The sequence below is a fragment of the Myxocyprinus asiaticus genome, chromosome 42 (genome assembly GCF_019703515.2).
Source record: "Myxocyprinus asiaticus isolate MX2 ecotype Aquarium Trade chromosome 42, UBuf_Myxa_2, whole genome shotgun sequence".
Taxonomy (NCBI): domain Eukaryota; kingdom Metazoa; phylum Chordata; class Actinopteri; order Cypriniformes; family Catostomidae; genus Myxocyprinus; species Myxocyprinus asiaticus.
This window is the reverse complement of record NC_059385.1, coordinates 25,705,911-25,724,473: the sequence shown is the minus strand read 5'-3', so window position 1 is coordinate 25,724,473 and position 18,563 is coordinate 25,705,911. Positions and strand designations below refer to the sequence as shown.

General features: G+C 36.1%; 1 protein-coding gene across 3 annotated transcripts; it reads right to left on the bottom strand.

The window, feature by feature from the left end:
* Positions 1–2,428: 2,428 nt before the first annotated feature.
* LOC127432832 (LIM/homeobox protein Lhx6-like) lies at positions 2,429–17,931 on the bottom strand. 3 transcript variants are annotated; one of them, XM_051684269.1, is made up of 9 exons: positions 17,532–17,931; positions 16,779–16,850; positions 16,351–16,533; positions 14,418–14,539; positions 6,045–6,265; positions 5,839–5,939; positions 5,356–5,451; positions 5,043–5,238; positions 2,429–4,197 (listed from the first exon to the last, which is right to left on the bottom strand). In XM_051684269.1, exons 1-9 carry the CDS (start codon positions 17,607–17,609, stop codon positions 4,118–4,120), a joined length of 1,149 nt encoding a protein of 382 aa, XP_051540229.1. In that variant the 5' UTR covers positions 17,610–17,931; the 3' UTR covers positions 2,429–4,117. The 3 variants fall into 3 exon arrangements, with proteins under 3 accessions (XP_051540229.1, XP_051540231.1, XP_051540230.1); XM_051684271.1 differs by having other exon boundaries at positions 5,064–5,238; XM_051684270.1 differs by having other exon boundaries at positions 6,045–6,262.
* Positions 17,932–18,563: the final 632 nt, after the last annotated feature.

Below are 18,563 nucleotides of genomic sequence, written 5' to 3'. Positions count from 1 at the left end.
CCTATCCATGCATTAAATAATATTATATTTTTAAATAATTGTTTATAATGAGCTAAACTTATTGCAAAAAAATAATAATACTTAATTGGCATTATTGTTTATTATTTTGTCATTATTTCATTATGTCATTATTACACATACCAATAGCTACATCAGAAATCAGAAGAATATCATTAAAAGTATTTTGGTTTTGAAAATCATTACACACATACTTTATTTTAATCTCTACATTATATTTGTAGATTGTATTGGGGTTTGGGTGCAAAGCAAAGCAAGAAATAAGAAAAAAAAGATTCTGTTTCATCATTGCCGCATTCTGTTCAAGTGATTGACCGTTACTGTGTTCACATTTTAAAATGTGACGGCTTAAAACAGCTCAGTGTTCCACTGACGTGAATGAGTCAGATTCTTGCTCAGCTTGACAAAAATGTTAAGTCTTTGTGTGGACGAGTGTGCATGTATGTGTGTTTGTGAGTGAAAAAAGCGTAGGTTGGGAAAAGATTCATTCTCAGTATGTCCTTTGCTTTGAAACAGAACATGGGATACAAGATCAATCCTGTGATGTGGGTTGACAGGGAATTCCTGAATGTGATGCCAATGGAATCAGTGGTGGAGTCATTACTCCATACACTGACCCGTGAAGGGTCTTCCAGCTCCTCCATCAGCCCATGATTGCTTCCTGCTACACGTTTAGGGTGCACACACAGACACAGCACTGACCCATACGTATATACAAATACCCTGCAGTCAAATGTTTGGAAACACTTGACTGAATTTGTTTGATCAAAAATAAAACATTCAAACTAAAGACTTATGCTTAAATACTTAAAATTAGTTTTGTAGACAAATATAAATTGGGCTTACATATGAATTTCTTCACAAAACAAAATTTATTTTATATTATTATAAGTTGGACAGAATAGTGGAGGAAAAGCAGACAAATGTCCAGCACACATGTAAACCCCTTTAATACTATTAAAAAGCATCTCAAGATGCACATTATGAAGTTGGTTGAGAGAATGTCAAGAGTGTGCAGAGGTGTAATTTAGACTAAGAGTGGCTACTTTAAAGAAGCAAAAATATAAGAGAGATTTAATTTCTTTAACCCTTGTGCAACTTTCGGGACATTTTTGTCTTTTTGGGGGGGGGGGGGGGGGGGGTTTGATATTTCAACCTCAGTTCCTAAATACATCTATAATACACTGTGTACACAAAATAGTTACACTCAGGAACTTCAGGACAAAAATGTCCCCATTGAAACCCATTAAAACTGCAATATTTGATCCCAGTGTCATTAAAGCATAAAATCATGAATTCTATGATATTATGCTTTCATTCCTGAGCCTGGCTTCAAAATTGAAATTTTTTATATTTTCCACCAGATGGCGCCATTTTTCTCGTGATTAGCCTATGGGGCAAATACATAATTTTTTCCTATTTATAGTTTGCTGTATTATGCAGCTAAAATTGTGTGGGTGTGTTGGTATGGATGGCAGAGTGTGTTTTGTATGTGTGTATTGAGAGATGTGTGTGTGTGTGTGTGTGTGTGTGTGTGTGTGTGTGTGTGTGTGTGTGTGTGTGTGTGTGTGAAAAACAACAGTGGCATTATGTAAACAAACTGGCATTTAAAGGGTTAAAATCTTGAAAATTAATGAATATTTGGTTGTTATGATCATAACTGATGCTAGTCAGTGAAAGTGGAAAATAATAGTAATATATCATATTTTTATGGCCGCTTTTTTGATGCAGACATTTTTGTCCTCTAAGGAACTGAGGGAGTTGTTTTTTTTTTTATTTGATTTTTTTTATCTGACACAAAAAATAATAATGCATCAAAATCAATGTTGTTGCTAATCATTGACATATCCCAGACTGTGATAATAAAAAAAAAAAAAATAAAAAAATAAAAAAAATCCCCTTAGCATTTAGTATATGGAAAATAATTCATTTTTTGTGTTGTTTTTTTTTTTTTTTTTTCTTCAAAACTTTATGAATATTTGGTCGTTATGATCAGGATTGATGTTGGTAAAAAAAAAAATAACTCATTGAAAGTGGAAAATAATATTAATATATAATATTATTATGGCAGTTTTTTGACAGATATTTTTGAGTAACTTTTTTTTGTTGACGAACAAGGGTTAAATATGTCCATAAACACTTATTTTGTGTCATTTCATATTATTTTTATTATTATTATTTTATTTTTATTTTATTTATTTATTTATTTATTTATTTTTGTCATTTCATAGTTTTGATTATTATTATTCTAAAATTTGGAAAATAGCAATAATATAGAATGTGCCCAAAAGCTTACATATATAAGTACATATGATATCTGTCTGACATATTTTATGTTTTTAAGTTTAAAGTATTAATTTCATTTATTTACAAAAACATTTAGGATGCACAGTCAAAGAAATAGCTTTGTTTTATTTCCTTTTTTTCTTTCTTACAAAACAGAGAAGTGGCAGTGGGGAAAAGTGCTTACAGGCTATCTGTCGTAATAAATACAAGAATATAGAGGCCTTGTCCCCCATTAAGAACACAAGAATGTATTTCTCAAATTTAAATTACAATTTCAGACTTTTTCCCTGGTCTCAGACCTGTACACAGCTCCAATCTGTTAGGAAACAATGTGTATGCAGCAAGTATACAACACTCCCGCTCTTGTCACGGCTGAGGCATAACATGTATGGATAAAACTATGAAACATAGACACATTGGTCTTCCACATAAAGGACACTGCTTAAATAAAAATACATGTACATTTTCTTTACATGTAGTTATCGTTACATTTTACTGAAGTGCTCTTTTTAGTTTCAATCTACCTCTTCTTTTTCTTACTTATGCACAAAATATTGTTTGCCATTTATTATCCCTTCTTGATCCCCTTCTTGTGTGTGTGTGTGTGTGTGTGTGTTTTAATGTTTGGAGCACTGTTTTCACTTTGAAATAATCTCATCTCAAGATCAATGTTAATTGTGGTTGCTCTAAACCACAGCTGGAAAAAAAACCTCAAGTAAATCAGTATAGCAACAGTTATTGCAATGCATTTTTGAAAATTATAACAATTCTAAAAGCTGCGATTTGTCGAGGAAGATATCAAGGTTTTAGATGTCTTAAAGAACTTTCTTAACTCTTAAACAAACAAACAAACAAACAAACAAAAAGTTGCTTAATACATTCCATGAAATCATTTCACTTAATTTCTCACAAACCATTTGCTGCATTGGAAACAAAATAATTGTTAACACAAGAAGTAATTTTTAAGCTTTTTCCTCAAATTAATTAAATGGGCATTTTAAAAAATCTAATTTCAAACTGTGCACAATTTATATTCTTTTTAACTTAAAGTCTGAATGCTGGACCAATCGAGCGCAGCACTATATTAAATCTTAATAAACATAGGAGGTAAAACTACCACTTTACCGTACTCTATTCCCATCTAGTTTAGCATGAACTTTGCCCTTGTAGGGACAGAAAGAGTGAATTGAACTTAAGGTCTTTTAGGTAGCATAAATCCATTTGAATGCCCAGTAAAACATGCATATTCAATTGTGGCACTAGGCAAAGCATGTTTTGCGTGTTTCATTGAGGTAAATGAGATAAAACATGTCTTACCACCTTGTCCTGTGCCATTTATTTTCCATTCTTCCTTGCTTTTTCAATCTATATCTTTAACACTGATGCTGGTAACTTTACATTCCTTTTGTTTGCTTTCAAATTCATCTCCAAATGCTGAACAAGAGCTGAGTGAGGAGAAGGGGACAAACCAAGAGCGCTTTAGTCTTACAGTGTGTGCTCAAGTGTCTTTTTTTTTTTCTTCTTTTTTTTTCCCAAAAGTCCGGATCCTGGTCTTAGTGACACAAGTCCATAATTCACAGGTCACAAATATGGTTTCCCGTAACCAAGTGTGAGTAGATGCAGGTGAGTAAAATCCTGTTCAATGAAACCAGAGAGGAAACAGTCTCTCTCTTTGGGAGTTCAGAGGTCAAGAGCACAACGGACCGCAACCTTCTCCCCAGATCTGACCTCTGGGGTCGACGGAGGAGTGGGCGGAAGTTTGGAGCAGGAGTTCAGGGTGAAGGGGTCAGGGGTACGGAAAGGCAGGGAGGCGTTAGCGGCTAAGAGGGAGCTGGGGCAATGTCATGGCCTGATGAGGGAGACTCTGTGTGGTAAGCACCGAGAACGGATGACCTGCGAAACCAAACCAAATAAACATTTACATGTACGCATTTGGCTGACACTTTTATCCAAAGCAACTTACAGTAAATTGAGGGTATACATTTTATCAGTACGTTAATGTATTCCATGGGAATCAAACCCAATTACTTCACATAGCTAGCACCAATATGTAGATAAATGTAGTTAAAGGAATATTCAGGGATCAATACAAGTTAAGCTCAATCAACAGCATTTGTGGCATAATGTTGATTAACACAAAAATTAATTTCATCCTGTCCCTCCATTTCTTTAGTCATAAACTTAAGTCAGTGAGGCACTTACAATGGAATGGGGCCAATCCGGAATCGTTAAAATACTATGTATAGTCAAGATGTAAACAATATGCTTGTAAAGATGATTTTATTGTGATGAAATCACTTATTAACATTTTATGTTTAGAGTTCTATGCAATTTTACAACTTTGTTGCCATGGCTGTAAACACTAAAACCCCAAAATGAAAAAAAAAAAAAAAAAAAAAAAATGGTTTAAACAACTTTACAGCTCAAATAATACACACTTTTTTAACAGAGGAATTAATTTAAGTGCTTATAAAATTATATGCTTCAAATTTCTGCCTTTAAACCCTCCAAAAATTGGCCCCATTCACTTTCATTGTAAGTGTCTCACTGTAACCTCGATTTTCAAAGAAAAGGAGGGACGAGTCTAAATAATTTGTTAGAACTTGTATTGAACCTGGAATATTAATAATGTTAATCTGTATTCTAATGCCTATGATTTCTGATTACTATGTTGTAACTCAAATTTTAACATTTGGTCATAAGATACATTTGTATTGTAATTCGAGTTGTATAGTTACCATGTTTCAGGAAACACTCACTTTCGATGTACCCGTGCAGTGCCACCATGCGTGCTCTCTCAGGATTGCCGAAGGGAGAGTAATGCAGCTCGTCCGGGAGTGAGGGGGGCATGCGGGCCTGTGGGTGACTTTGAGGTGGGCCGCTGTGCTGCGGAGTGTGTTTTTTATGTCTCGCTCTGCAGTTTTGAAACCAAACCTATGAAAATACAACCAAGCGTCATGAAGCTCTCTTTTTAATGCATTTTATAGAAATAAACAAGCATGAAGTGCAGAGAGAGGCAAAAAGAGGGCAAGACGTTCTGTTTTTTTTCACCTGTATGACTCGTCTACTCAATCCTGTCATGTCTGCCAACTTCTGCAAGGTCTGAGCGTCAGGGTTGTTGTCCTGTGCGAATTGTGCCTGCATTACCTGTGCATGCAACAAGGATCAAAACCAACATTAGGTAATTTACTGAGAAAATAGCTTTTATTTGTGTAGAATTTATATATTAATGAATCACATACAAGGCAAAACCATACAAGTATATAAAATACCAGTTAACTGGATATTAAAGGAATATTCCGGGTTTAAGACAAGTTAAGCTCAATCGACAGCATTTGTGGCATAATGTTGATCACCACAAAAAATTATTTAGACTCTCTTGTTTAAAATTGTGGTTACAGTAAGGCACTTACTATGGAAGTGAATTTAATCAAGTGAATTTAATCAAATTGACACTTTATGTCATATTGAATCATAGGAACAATTTGTATAATAAATCCCGGTTATCTAATATGACTTGTTTGATCATTTAACCTGTAGTTGTTCTGCAGTAAAGGACGTTCGTGCTCTTTTGGCCGGTTTTGGCTGACTATCCTGTTCCGATGGCACTGCACCCTCCAGAGTGAGCCCACTTCCTACGTAAAAAAATGGGCAAAGGGAAAAAGTGATTCTTTGGTTTGACAGTCTTTTGAGAGAAGCAGGACTAACCTCATTGTTCAAACTCACATGCATACACGTACCACTTTCAGCAGCTCTTTTTAGGTTCTCCACCATTGTGTCGTAATGGATCCGACAAAGTACTTTTTCTTCCACCAACCCAAACTCTTCGCCAGTGGACAGCTGACGTTTGCAGGAGAAACAGGCGAAGCAGGCCAGGTGGTAGGCATTGCCCCTGGCTCGCCGTACCCAGTCGCTGGCATAGATCTGGCGACCACAGCGGGCACACTTTGTACCAAACCTACTGTGAGACAGAGGAGGGCTTGGGCATCAATACTCATTCCAAACACTGTTCTGAACAAACATTAACACAATATTATAGGGTAATTTTATATATGCATTTCTCACTAAAATCCATAACATTGTATGGTAATGGAAGCTTTTTCGACATTGTCAAACAATTATATTTTACTTGAATTTTTAAATGCATAGTAGCTTCAGAAATGAAATTGCTCAAATCTTTGACAAGTCTATGAATGTATTCCAGTTTAATAGTGGAATATATATGTTCTCTCTGTATAAAGCTCTCAATGGCAAAAGACAGAACACAGATAGGCTGAACCACATCCAAAAAGATAACCGCTAAACGTGTCAGACACGGCTATAAAACTTTCAGCACAAACAAACCACTAGTAATTCTATGAGCTGCGGGTCGGGAGGAAATGTCTGCTGATAAACTGTGCTGATAGGATCCACACTCAGGGTCTTGATTTTATCCAACAAAGCGCGTAATGCATACCTGTAACTCCTCTATTTTTAAACCATCTTTCCTTTTTCTTTTGTGTGAAGGACTTTAAAATAGTATGTATTTAAATAACCAAATGAATGAAGGCTGGGTTAGAGTAAATACTATTGTTAATATGTAATATTAAATACTATACACTTTTCAGTTATTGCATTATTGCATTTCATGTTTTCATATTATTCACATGTAGAAGGGCATCAAGGTTGCACTATTTATAGTATTGAAAATAATATATTAGAGTATACTATTGTAATATAATACAGTAAAAGTTTAAATTCTTATCTTTTTCTTCTCTGCAATGTACTACAATTAATGTCAAAATTCATGCATAATGTACAGACTCCATTCAAACTTTAACTTGTAGATAATTTAAGAATTCTGTGTGCTATTAATTTTTGTTTTTTGTCAACTTTATACTTTTTGAGAAATGTAAGATTAAATTTGTAAAGTTTGAATTACAATGCTGGAATGTTCTCCATTCAAAATCTAACCAACATTGTAATATTTACATACTAAATTGCAATTGGCCTTCTTTCTTGCATTATTTGCATACTATTGTTGTCATATGGTTCTTTATTTATTTAACCATCTATAGCCACTTTTACACTTCAAAGACAATGTCATGATGTTAATTCCCTTCTCTAAACAGTAAATCTCTGAACACAGAACCAAAGCATAAAACCTAAAAACGTAGGCTTACCTTAAACTTTAACACTATTCTTTTGCTTCCCTGCGAGCACCGGTATTTAGATCATCAGGAAATGCAGATGTAGTTTTAAATAGTATGTTATAATTGAAATGCTGCATATTGTTGATGTTTCTACTGACATTATGAGTTATCATCAATTACTCATTCAGCTCTTATTTGTGAATGGCTTGCAAATATTCCATATTTAATTTCGCCCTGCATTTCCAGAAGACATTTGGCCACATTATCGCTTCAAGCACCTCTTTTGTTATTCTGTGATCAACCAGACTTAATAAACAATCATCCATATAAACCCACAGTAAATACACAGAGCCTGCTGTAATGAAGTCAGAAGATCAGGTGTTATTTTGACTGCACTTGTCTGACCATGCTGTTTTTGACCCAGACATCACATTTGGGTGACCAAGAGAGGGTTTCATTGTTCCAGTGTTGAGAGGACCAATGGAGCTAGAAGCAGAGACTTAGACTAATGCTCTGCAGATGGCCCCCATGCCTCCCTCCACCACCACACCTCTGCCATTGGGAGCTCTTATGTAAACAAAATGTCGTACACGACCTCCTCCAACTGCAACGAAACGTGGGATATCAAGATAGCCGGTTTGGCCGAGCTTCCCCCATCTAGGCTACTGAAGAATGATGACACAAGCCCTGAGTGCCAGATTCCCTGCAGTGGGGCCCCTGCAGAGTTCATCCACCAAAAATGACATCACAGCCTGGCAGGGAGCCCCACAGGGCTCAAGGAAATAAGAAAATGGTTACTATGATTCTTAAACTTGCCTCTTTGATCAGCACTTGTATGTATGTGGAATAATTTGTCTCTGCCAATCTCCACTTGAGGAGGATGATTCGGTCAAAAACTGAAACCAAACCTGAATCACAAACCTTGAAAAATATTTACCTTCCTTTTATTTACAAAGTATTGATACGCACAACATGCCTTACGTATTAATGCCTGCGAAAATTATTCAAAGGGTTTCTGTGTATATTGCAAACCATATTCTGACAGCATCATTCCAGACAAAGAATACAGCGTCTGAGTAATGATGCATTTCTGACGCGTGTTTAGAGGAGAAACATTGCGGAACAGACTTGTAATCTCTCATGTCAGTTCATCTACCACAAAGCCATAAAAATCTTAAAGGGGATTTTTTTTTTTCCTTCATTCAGATCTGCAGCGTGTCTGATTGTGCATAGTTGTGCTTATTCTGGATCTATTACTGTCCTGCAAACATTTTCCTCGATGGGGAAAATTCCTGCGCAAAACAATTCCCTCAGCCCCTGAGAAATTCACTGTTGGCTTGGAAAAAAGGAGGCTTGGGGAGGAACAAATTCTATAGATTAAATTTTCTATACTCTTGGAGTATTATAATCTGAGGTAAATCTCCCTTTCAGAGGGAGATGGACAATATGGGCAATATGTGTTGCAAGACTGCTTAAACTCAATGTTAAGGACAAGAAACACTATTACTGTTGCTCATACTTTGGGTTAGGGGATTTCGGGTTAGGATTAGGGTCAGGGTTAGGCACCGTTTGTGCTACAGACATAATTGATCCCTCAAATCCTCAAAACCTGTGGATGAGAGGTGTGTTGTTACTTTTCTAAATAATCAGACTTACAATTTTTGCCTAACGGATGATAAAACAGGAAAAAAATCACATTGAAGGAAGGACCCAAGCCATAACTAGGGACCAGAATATCATACAGACCTAGGGGTGGGCTCTTTTGACTTGGGCCAGTAAGCAACCACCCAGAACGCCCTAGCAACCGCTAAGTAACACCACTGCAACAACCCAGAATACCCTACCAACTGCTTATCAACCAGTGTTGGTTAGTTACTCAAAATAAGTAATCTGCTGCAAATTACTTCTATAAAATGTAATCTGATTGCTTTATAGATTACTTAACTGAACAAGTAATCACATTGCTTATTACTTTACTTAAACCCTAAAACCCTTCGCATCAAAAAGATTTTGTTTTTCCGCTCAGTCAAAATAATGTTTATATTTCCTCCTTGTTCATTGTTGCAATGCAAACAGATGTACATACAGTATGAATATTTAAAATTTTTTATAAATAATATTATTTTAGAAATGTGTAACCCAAGGTTCTGACACTATTGGTTAGGTTTAAGGTTTAAGGTATGGAGGTAGGCTGTCACAAAGTTCGTAGCTCTTCAAAAAAGGTGGAAGCGGGAGATGTCGAAATCTAATTCAAAAGGTATATTTTTATGTTTTAACAACTCAAAACTCTCTTTTCAGCTGACTGAAAACCAACACAGTCTCTAGGTGTGTGTGTGTGTGTGTGTGTGTGTGTGTAGCTCTCTTTCCCACAATGGCATCTGGCTCACTCTTAAATCCGTCTCCACTGGGGGGCCTGGGTAGCTCAGCGAGTACTGACGCTGGCTATCACCCCTGTAGTTCGCAAGTTCGAATCCCAGGGTGTGCTGAGTGACTTCAGCCAGGTCTCCTAAGCAACCAAATTGGCCCGGTTGCTAGGGAGGGTAGAGTCACATGGGGTAACCTCCTCGTGGTCACTATAATGTGGTTCATTTTCGGTGGGGTGCATGGTGAGTTGAGCGAGGTTGCCGCTGTAAAGCCTCCACATGCGCCATGTCTCCGTGGCAACATACTCAACAAGCCACATGATAAGATATTGGGTTTCCTCCTCCGCCACCCAGACTGAGGTGAATCACTACACAACCACAAGGACTAAAAAGCACATTGGGAATTGGGCATTCCAAATTGGGAGAAAAAGAAAAAAAAAAAAGTGTAACCCAAGTAATGTATGTAAAAGACGTTGAAAGTCAGTAACTGATAACAAAAATGTAATATGTAACGTGTTACAATAGTTTTTGTGTTAAAAGTAACTAGATTACAGTAACTATTGGATTATTTATTGGATTATACCCAACACTGTTTGCAAAATGCTCGTGCAACCACCCACAACACCTTATCAACTGCATAGCAATGCACTGACAACCATACACAACAACACCCAGCACGGTGTTGGTGAGTTTTGCACAGGCAAGCACAAAAAAAAAAAATTCTTCCGAAAATGTAAAATCTAAAATTTCTTCTCTTTCATATTCACATCGTCTATTTCAAACACGTGAAAATGTGAAAACACATTTCATTCTTCAGTCATCAGTCACTCAATTAATTTCCTGCACACTCTGCAACACTACAGGTTATGTTTTGCAGAAGCTCTGTTTATCTCCATACCTTTCTGCATTTAAACACAGAGAAGTCTTGTATGTGCATATGGGCCATTACAGTACATCATCTACTCCAAAATCTACCTATCTCAGCTCCACACAAACCCACTCAGGTTACCGCCTACTCCATCACTCTGTCCTTATCCTTTGGCTCCACTGATTAACAGCCTTCTTAGACCTCCTGTGTGGCCTGATGCTCGTGCCTTTGTGGCTGCTGTTTTTTCTCGTCCACAGACATAGTGTAGGTACAGTCTCCACTCTGACCCTTACCACCAGATCTCTGACCGCTTGCCCGCCCTCCCTCCTTGCACACAGAGTAAACCCACTTTGATTTCCTGCAATTACATTCTATTAGAGGAGCTGTCAATCTGGCTCAGACGTGAGACTAACACAAATTAAACATATCTCCTTTTGTTTTGTTTTTGTTTTGTTTTGTTTTTTTGCAAGAAATCAATGGAGATCCTTTTCCTTTCAAGCATATGATGGCTGTTCTGTAACGGTGTTCTGTAGCAGCAATCCAGCTGGCAAAAAATAAACTGACCCAAATCAGTCTGGCATTGGGGTTCGAGAGCTTGCACTATAGATACACACAACTCTCGGTATCACAGCTGTACTTATTATCATAATAGCCACCTCAACGCAGTTTAAATCTGTTAGTAGCTTGACACGGATAAACGTGAAGACCGTCTGCCACAGTAAAAACCACCTTACCTATTAAAGAGAACACACAAATAGTTTCCAAGCAAACTTTCACAGTGAGGCAGTGACAGTGAAGAAATTTCTCATAGCACCAGAATAACAATTGCAGGATAAAACCACAGGGTATATTTCAGCCCTGATATACAGTATGAATATGAACATAAATGTACAGAATTTGTTTTAAATATAAAGATGGCTATGTTCTTACAGGCAGTGGTTATGATGCTGCTGAGTATGAAGTTGACTAAAAAACTAAAAAAGGGTGGAAACCACTTATGAGCCTGCCACTCGAGTCCCTTACAAAAACACTCATCATCCCCCTCTTTCTACCCTGATGGAAAGTTCTTTCCTGGCTTCTCTCAATGATCTCTTGCTCTCCTGTTTGCAGAGGACTATGACAAGAAAGATGTTTCAGTGCCACCATAGGAAAATGCACATTTATTGTACTTCAGATCACTGAACTTAAGTCTACAAGCTTGCAGCAAATACTGTCTCTTTTACAGGGTAAACATGAATACATTACAGAGTTAACCACTATTCTGCTGCTGGGTACGGTCTTGCGATTCAATGTAAAAATAAAGTAAATTTGGTTCAATTCGTTTAACATTAGTTATTGTCATGAACTAATAATGAACAATATATTTTTTACAGCATTTATTAATCTTTGTTAATGTTAGTTAATAAAAATACAATTGTTCATTGTTAGTTCATGTTAATTCATAGTGCAGTAACTAACGTTTACAAATACAACTTCTGATTTTAAAAATGTATTAGTATATGTTGCAAGTAACATTAACTAAGATTAATAAATGCTGTAAAAGTATTGTTTGTTGTTAGTTCATGTTAACTAATGTGGTTAACTAATGTTAACAAATGGAAACTTATTATAAAGAGTTACCAATTAAATTTAAAAACCAAGAATGTTAACTGTAAATAGAGTTAAGCAAACGAATACTGATTAATTGTAAGAGAAACAGGAATTTGGGAATAGTGCTTCATTTTGAGGCTATATTTAGCAATGACAAAACCAAAATCCCTGTGGTTGCCTTTTTAAAATAGAAAACCGTAGAGGAACGTGAAACGAAACAAAATACTCCTCGAGGGCAAAACTTTCAGTTCTATTTTGGTAGATGCATTCGTTCCTGTAAATATCTAAATTATAGGTACAATGAAAAAAACGTTAACCTAAAAATGTGCTTCATGTGGTAACATAATAATTTTAAATATTATTTAAAATGTCTTAATCAACCTGGATACATTAGTTTACACAAACCAAATGAATTCTAATGGTTAGGACAGATAGAATAAGCTCCTTAAGTTAACAAATTGCAGGTTAACGCATTTACAGTTTATTGCAAACTACAATATTTTTTTTCACTTTAAAGTTTTTTTAATTAAAATTAACATCAATTAGAAGAAATATTTGTGCATATTATTAGCATTTAAACACAAGACATAATGATTAAAAAACAATATACACTAAACCTGGACATTTAAATAAATTATTAAGCATTTCTCAATTCATAATGATGAGAACTGTTGCATTACATATTTGTTCAACTCTACTGACTGATCCTAAAGTGAAGCTCTTGTGATTTGGCATAATTAAAACATTTTAAATGAACATCGATTAGAAGAAATGTGTCTGAATACTATAAATGTGAGATAAACAGTATAATTATCATAAATCAATATACATTAATCCAAGAGGACATTTTTTAATAACCCTTGCCTATTTCATTCAACTGGAGTCAATAAGCATTTCTCAACTGAGAATGATAACAGCTGCATAATTGTTGAGCTCTGTTGTACTGAACCGCAACTCGCCATTTTGACAACATGGTTTCCTCCCCAAATAAGCTCAATAACATAATCCCTACCCAATATGATCCATTTCGTTTTCTTGTTATTCAAATATACTTATCACATCCTCTGTGGCATATTATCTCACTTGCTCTCATGGATAAACAGCTATCTACCAGCCACTGAGAGATCCCAAATATCCCAGTCTCAATAGTACTGCTGTTGCTCAGTGAAGATCAAGGCATTGATGCACCATCTCGTGGAGCATCTCTTCAGATTATTGGATTAAAAACAACCCTCTCCTGCAACTCAGCTTTGACTTTAAAGGGTCCAGTAATTCACACTGACAGGCAATAACACACTGCCATTCACCGGATTCTGAGTGCTCTGCAATCATGCCATATTGCAACCCTTGTACCCTCAATGCAATATCACAGCTTTGCCCTCTTGGATTTCCTTCACTCACAGACTTTCTATGAGCATATTACTGGGTCTTAAAAAGAGCTTGAGATTTACTAGATTCAATTGTTTAACTGGAATGTGATTTGAACACTTTTCAATGGCATACTGTACTAATATTCATGCAATCAAGCACTATTTAGACCTCTCATTATATTCCTATTGGCACCATATCCCTCTGTGGGCAGTAACAGGAAACCTTTTCGCATACACCAAGGACAGTTAAGGGCTTGAGATCAATTATTGTAATACAGGCAATATAATAAAAAAGCCAAACTTTGTCAGTTTGCCTTCATGTTGTATTATTTTACATCAAAAGCGTTTCCATAAGGGAGCCTTAGATATGATCTTTAAGATATCTCTTAATTCTCACACTGATGAATACATTATCTACAAAATACTTATAACAAATCGCTTGTAATGAATATTGAAGGTCGCATATGTTTTGAGGTCGCAAAAATATGAAAAGTGGTACGAGACAAACGTTTGTGTAATAATTTGAATTGTTTCAAGAGGTCTTTATCACGGACTTTGTAACTACACCACTAAAATAAATTACAAACGGTAAATTGTGTAATTCTGTGTTGCTATTTGTTGTGGTAAAAATAAGATCGCTACTTTTTGAAGAAATCATAATTTTGGCATTAAACCTTTAAACGCAACACACACGTAAAATATGATCAACCATAAGTAAATAATGTAGTAGTCATTCGCTGAAATGCCCACTTGATATTTTTGAGGACAAAAAGTGAAAAACTTACCCTACCTGAAATAATCCATTTTACAGAAGATTTCCTTATTTTTTATGTAGCAGCTGCTGTGCTGTCGCAGTGAAGTCCTGCAAACGGAACATTCCAGACACCTCACGTGCCAGATCAGATTATTAACCTGTAATAAACAGAACATGTGTTTATTAATAATAATAATAATAATAATAATAATAATAATGCATGTGCTTCATGACACGAATTGTGTCTATTAGAAGAAAACTGAAAAGAAAAAAAAATTGTTTTACATTTGATAAAATTTGTCGTTTTAAGTGTGCATAGAAATGTAAAATACAATTTCAAAATGTAGTAAAATTAGTAGGTCGAAACAAACATGTAGCCTATTTACAATCTCAGAAATAGGCTATTGGCATTTAAAATGTGGTTGGCTGCTAAATAAAATGTTTTGTTTTGAAAGATTCTGCTAAATACTTTGACACTGTGTTTAGAATTGGCTTGTGTGGAATTGTGTTTCATTATAAATACGCATGCATAACCAGCAGTTTTGTTGAATTTCAAGCGAAAATATTTATAATGTTAATCGAACTTGCAACATAAATCCGTCCATAAATCCATACTTTTATGAGTTTTTAAAGCAAACTGTCTTTTGAAAATTATGGACACATGTGGGGTGCATCTTAAATCATATATATATATAATATATATATTTATTCCGTCGATAAAAAGATCAAACACAAATAAACGTAATTATATGGCTACTGGAAGTTGAGATAAACGGTTTTTGTTTTTTCTAATTTTAAGCTTGCGTGATAATTTTCCAGACCCCTTTTTAAAATGCAAATAAAAGACGCGCTGCATCATGGAAAGGACAAAAAACCTAAGGATAAAAAAAAGAGGAAAATTGACAGAAAAAAAAAAGGTCTGAAATCTTTCACCTTGGCTGAATTGTAATAAACTCGCGCGCATTGTTTTATTAGTTTCCGCAAAGACCCAAAACAAACCGAGACAGATCGCGCGCCTATGACCCTCGCGCTTCACACACGCGCTTCCTGAAAAACAAGCAGCACGCGAGCACATGCATCGATGCTGTCAATAACGCCACTAAAAAGGCTCAACGTTTTTAGAAAATAACGAAAAGTAACGATATTCATCGTTGCAAATATATATAAAAAAAAAAAAAAAAACATATCCAACAGCCTATTTTATTATTTTTTTTTTTACCCTCATGTTTTGTTGAGAGATCGACTTTTTATGTTTGGGCTCCCACACACCCACTGATGTCTGTGTAACACTAATAATAGGCTTATCATTTTCGGAAATAATCTATTATTGTCCTTAGAAATTATTTTGTCTTCCTCTGACCAAATCAAAACCCAGTAGTATTTGTCACAAATTGTGTGTGCAGAAATGCCATGCAAGTAACGTTGTTTCAGTGTGAGGTCATTTTAACCCCAGCAAAAACACAGTAAAGAAAAGACCAAATAAACAAACAGAATAGAAAAATACATTGTTTACAACAGGTTTAAGCCTACAAATATAACCGACTACCCCTGTGATTATGCTAACACCAGTCAATTGCATTTATTACAAAATGCATTTATTAAATTTTCAGGCTATATCTTGGGCCTCTGACTCTGAGACCCAAAACCAAATTAATGTTAAAAAAAATAATTAAAAAAAAAAAATCCTTTAGGAAAAGTCATGAACTATTATTATTATTATTAACCTCGTATACTTAAATGTAGGTATTTTCGAACTATTCAAATGTTTTTTGGGGGGGCTCTCAGATCCCAAACAGAACATGAGGGATAATCCTGACTGAGCAAACATCAAATCATTTTAACAACATAATGTCTACAAAAGTCAATCGGTCAGAAAGCTTCAAACGGTTCAAAACACAAAAACACACCCGGTTCACTCGTAAACAGACTCGTCACCTGAGACGACGCGCGCGCGCGCGCGCCCTCGTACCTTGAGAAGGTATCTGTCCAGGATCTCGAGTCCACAGCTCGCGCACACGTTCTTCCCGGTGGACGGCACGGAGGAGGCGGTGGACGTGGGCGAGCAGATGGATGGAGTTGAAGGGGGACTCGGCGAAGAGCGAGTGTCGTCTTTCTCCATATTAGATCTGTGAGATTCTCCGTCAGACTGTGACTGAAAACGTTTACATGGTTTAGCATCGAAAGACAACTGATATATAGAAGTCAATTAAGATACTTTCAAGATTCGAGTGTTCTACGGAAATAATTGAAGGCTATCAATATGAAGAATTATAAAAGTTAAGAGACTCCAATAGCTATGAGGTACAAGCACAAATCTACGATGATTTTGCATAATATTATGATGCACTGAATAAAGACGCAAAAGATGCTTTTATAGCTTCTACTCCAAACACTCACCATTGCGTGTCCGTGTTGACCGTCCACGCAGCGTGATGCTCCCGGTGTGCTCTGTGAATCTGGAGAGATCACCTACAACACAGAAGCCACAGTCAACCAACAGTGCTCCATCTCAGGCATCTCGTCTCTCGAACCATCGTTTCCTGGTCTATATATGCACCCAAAAACAATAAAACCGCTTGTAACTGTGCGTTGAGAGCCTCGCAACAAAAAGCGCCTGTTTTAATGAAGCGATTTCAATTTGGATTGATTTTTTCCCACACACTTAACCCGTGCCTCTTTCCATAATCGTATTTCCACGCAATCCAGGGAGCTGAAAAAAATAAATAAACTACTTGCAATTACAAATAGCTTGAAATGCTCGCGATAAGAGGAACCCAGAGTGTCAATTTCAGCTGCCAATCAGAGAAAGCAAAGGGCCACCCAAAGAATTGCAAATTTGATTTTTAATGGCTGTAATTAAAATCTAATTTTTCCTCTGCAGACTTGGCATGTGAAGAGGATGGACCGCAAAATCACACGATTCATAATAGATCATGATTCTCATGACATCACTTCAAGGTGAATATGTTACAGGCTTCGGGAGATGATAAAGTGAGGACTTTGGCAACGAGATTTCACACCGAGCAACATGTTGGCTGAAGAAAATGAGGCTCCTTCACGTGTGCAACCAACCTTTTCTTTTTCATGAAATTGAATGCATTAAAAATCTGCATTGTTAAAATACACACGTGATAATATTAAAAATCGTACCTGTTTTGAGGGAATTCCTTCGGATAAAAATTGATTTCCCTCTGATAGAGGGGCCAAAGCCTCATTTTTCCAATACATGGAGAAGAAGAAGAAAGAAAAAAAAAAAACACACACACACACACACTTTTTGACGGAGTGAAGCTTCTCTTTAGGTCTTTTTCTTATTTTTTTGTCATCCCTCGCGCGCTACCCGCATATACGCGGTCAAATTTGGACTTATATTAACTCAGTTCGCCGTTTCTGTTCGGAAAGTCAATCAGCAACGAAAGTACTTATCAATAAACTTTTACAAATCTAAAGGAAGTCTTCAGATTCGTGATAGGTGAGTAAACCGGACCAGATGCGGTCGAGCGCGAGCGGTTCGTCGGGACGCCTTATTTAGGACTGTTTGCACGACTTTTCCCCCTCTTTGGGATGCAGTTGCTTGAGTACAGGAAGTGGAGAAAATTGAGGGGCTGGCAGGTTTTGCTCCAGCTCTCCTCATAGGCAGTCAGAGCACAGCCTACCTTCTGAAAGTTTACAGATCAGAGGGGAGGGAGTATATGATCCGGCACAGAGGAGTGTGTGTATCGAGATTTTGTGATACTGAATCTTGCATTATGCTTGATGTTTTTTAATTGTCTGACAAATTACTGAAAAAAAAAAAACAAATATAAAATTACAGGCACGCGAATTTCAATATATAGCTGGTTTTATTGTGTGAATTATAATATTTGAAACATGAGATATTTCAAATAATTGGTTGGCACTAGTATTTTTTTTTTATTAATTTATTAATTTATTTTTTATTTATTTTAAAGACATTTAAGAGTCTTTCATTGCGCATTTGATTTATAAATTGCTCGGACCACACCTAAAAATGTGAACATAAAATACGTAGCCTAACATGCGTGATCTACGAGTGTGTCGAAAATAAAATAGACAACAAATGCATGTATTAGGCATAGGGAGGTATCCCCCGAATATTTACGTTATCATCAGGTCAAATGTAAACATCACTCTCTTTTTTTAACATCAGTTTAATACGTTAAG

Bases quoted from the DNA above. Each gene is read 5' to 3' on its own strand.
- LOC127432832 (XM_051684269.1), bottom strand. From the start codon at position 17,609: ATGTATTGGAAAAATGAGGCTTTGGCCCCTCTATCAGAGGGAAATCAA. The intron at 5,452-5,838 runs GTTAAATGATCA...TTGCATGCACAG, and splicing joins TTACTGCAGAACAACTACAG to GTAATGCAGGCACAATTCGC. The intron at 4,198-5,042 runs GTAACTATACAA...TTGGTTTCGCAG, and splicing joins TGAGTGTTTCCTGAAACATG to GTCATCCGTTCTCGGTGCTT.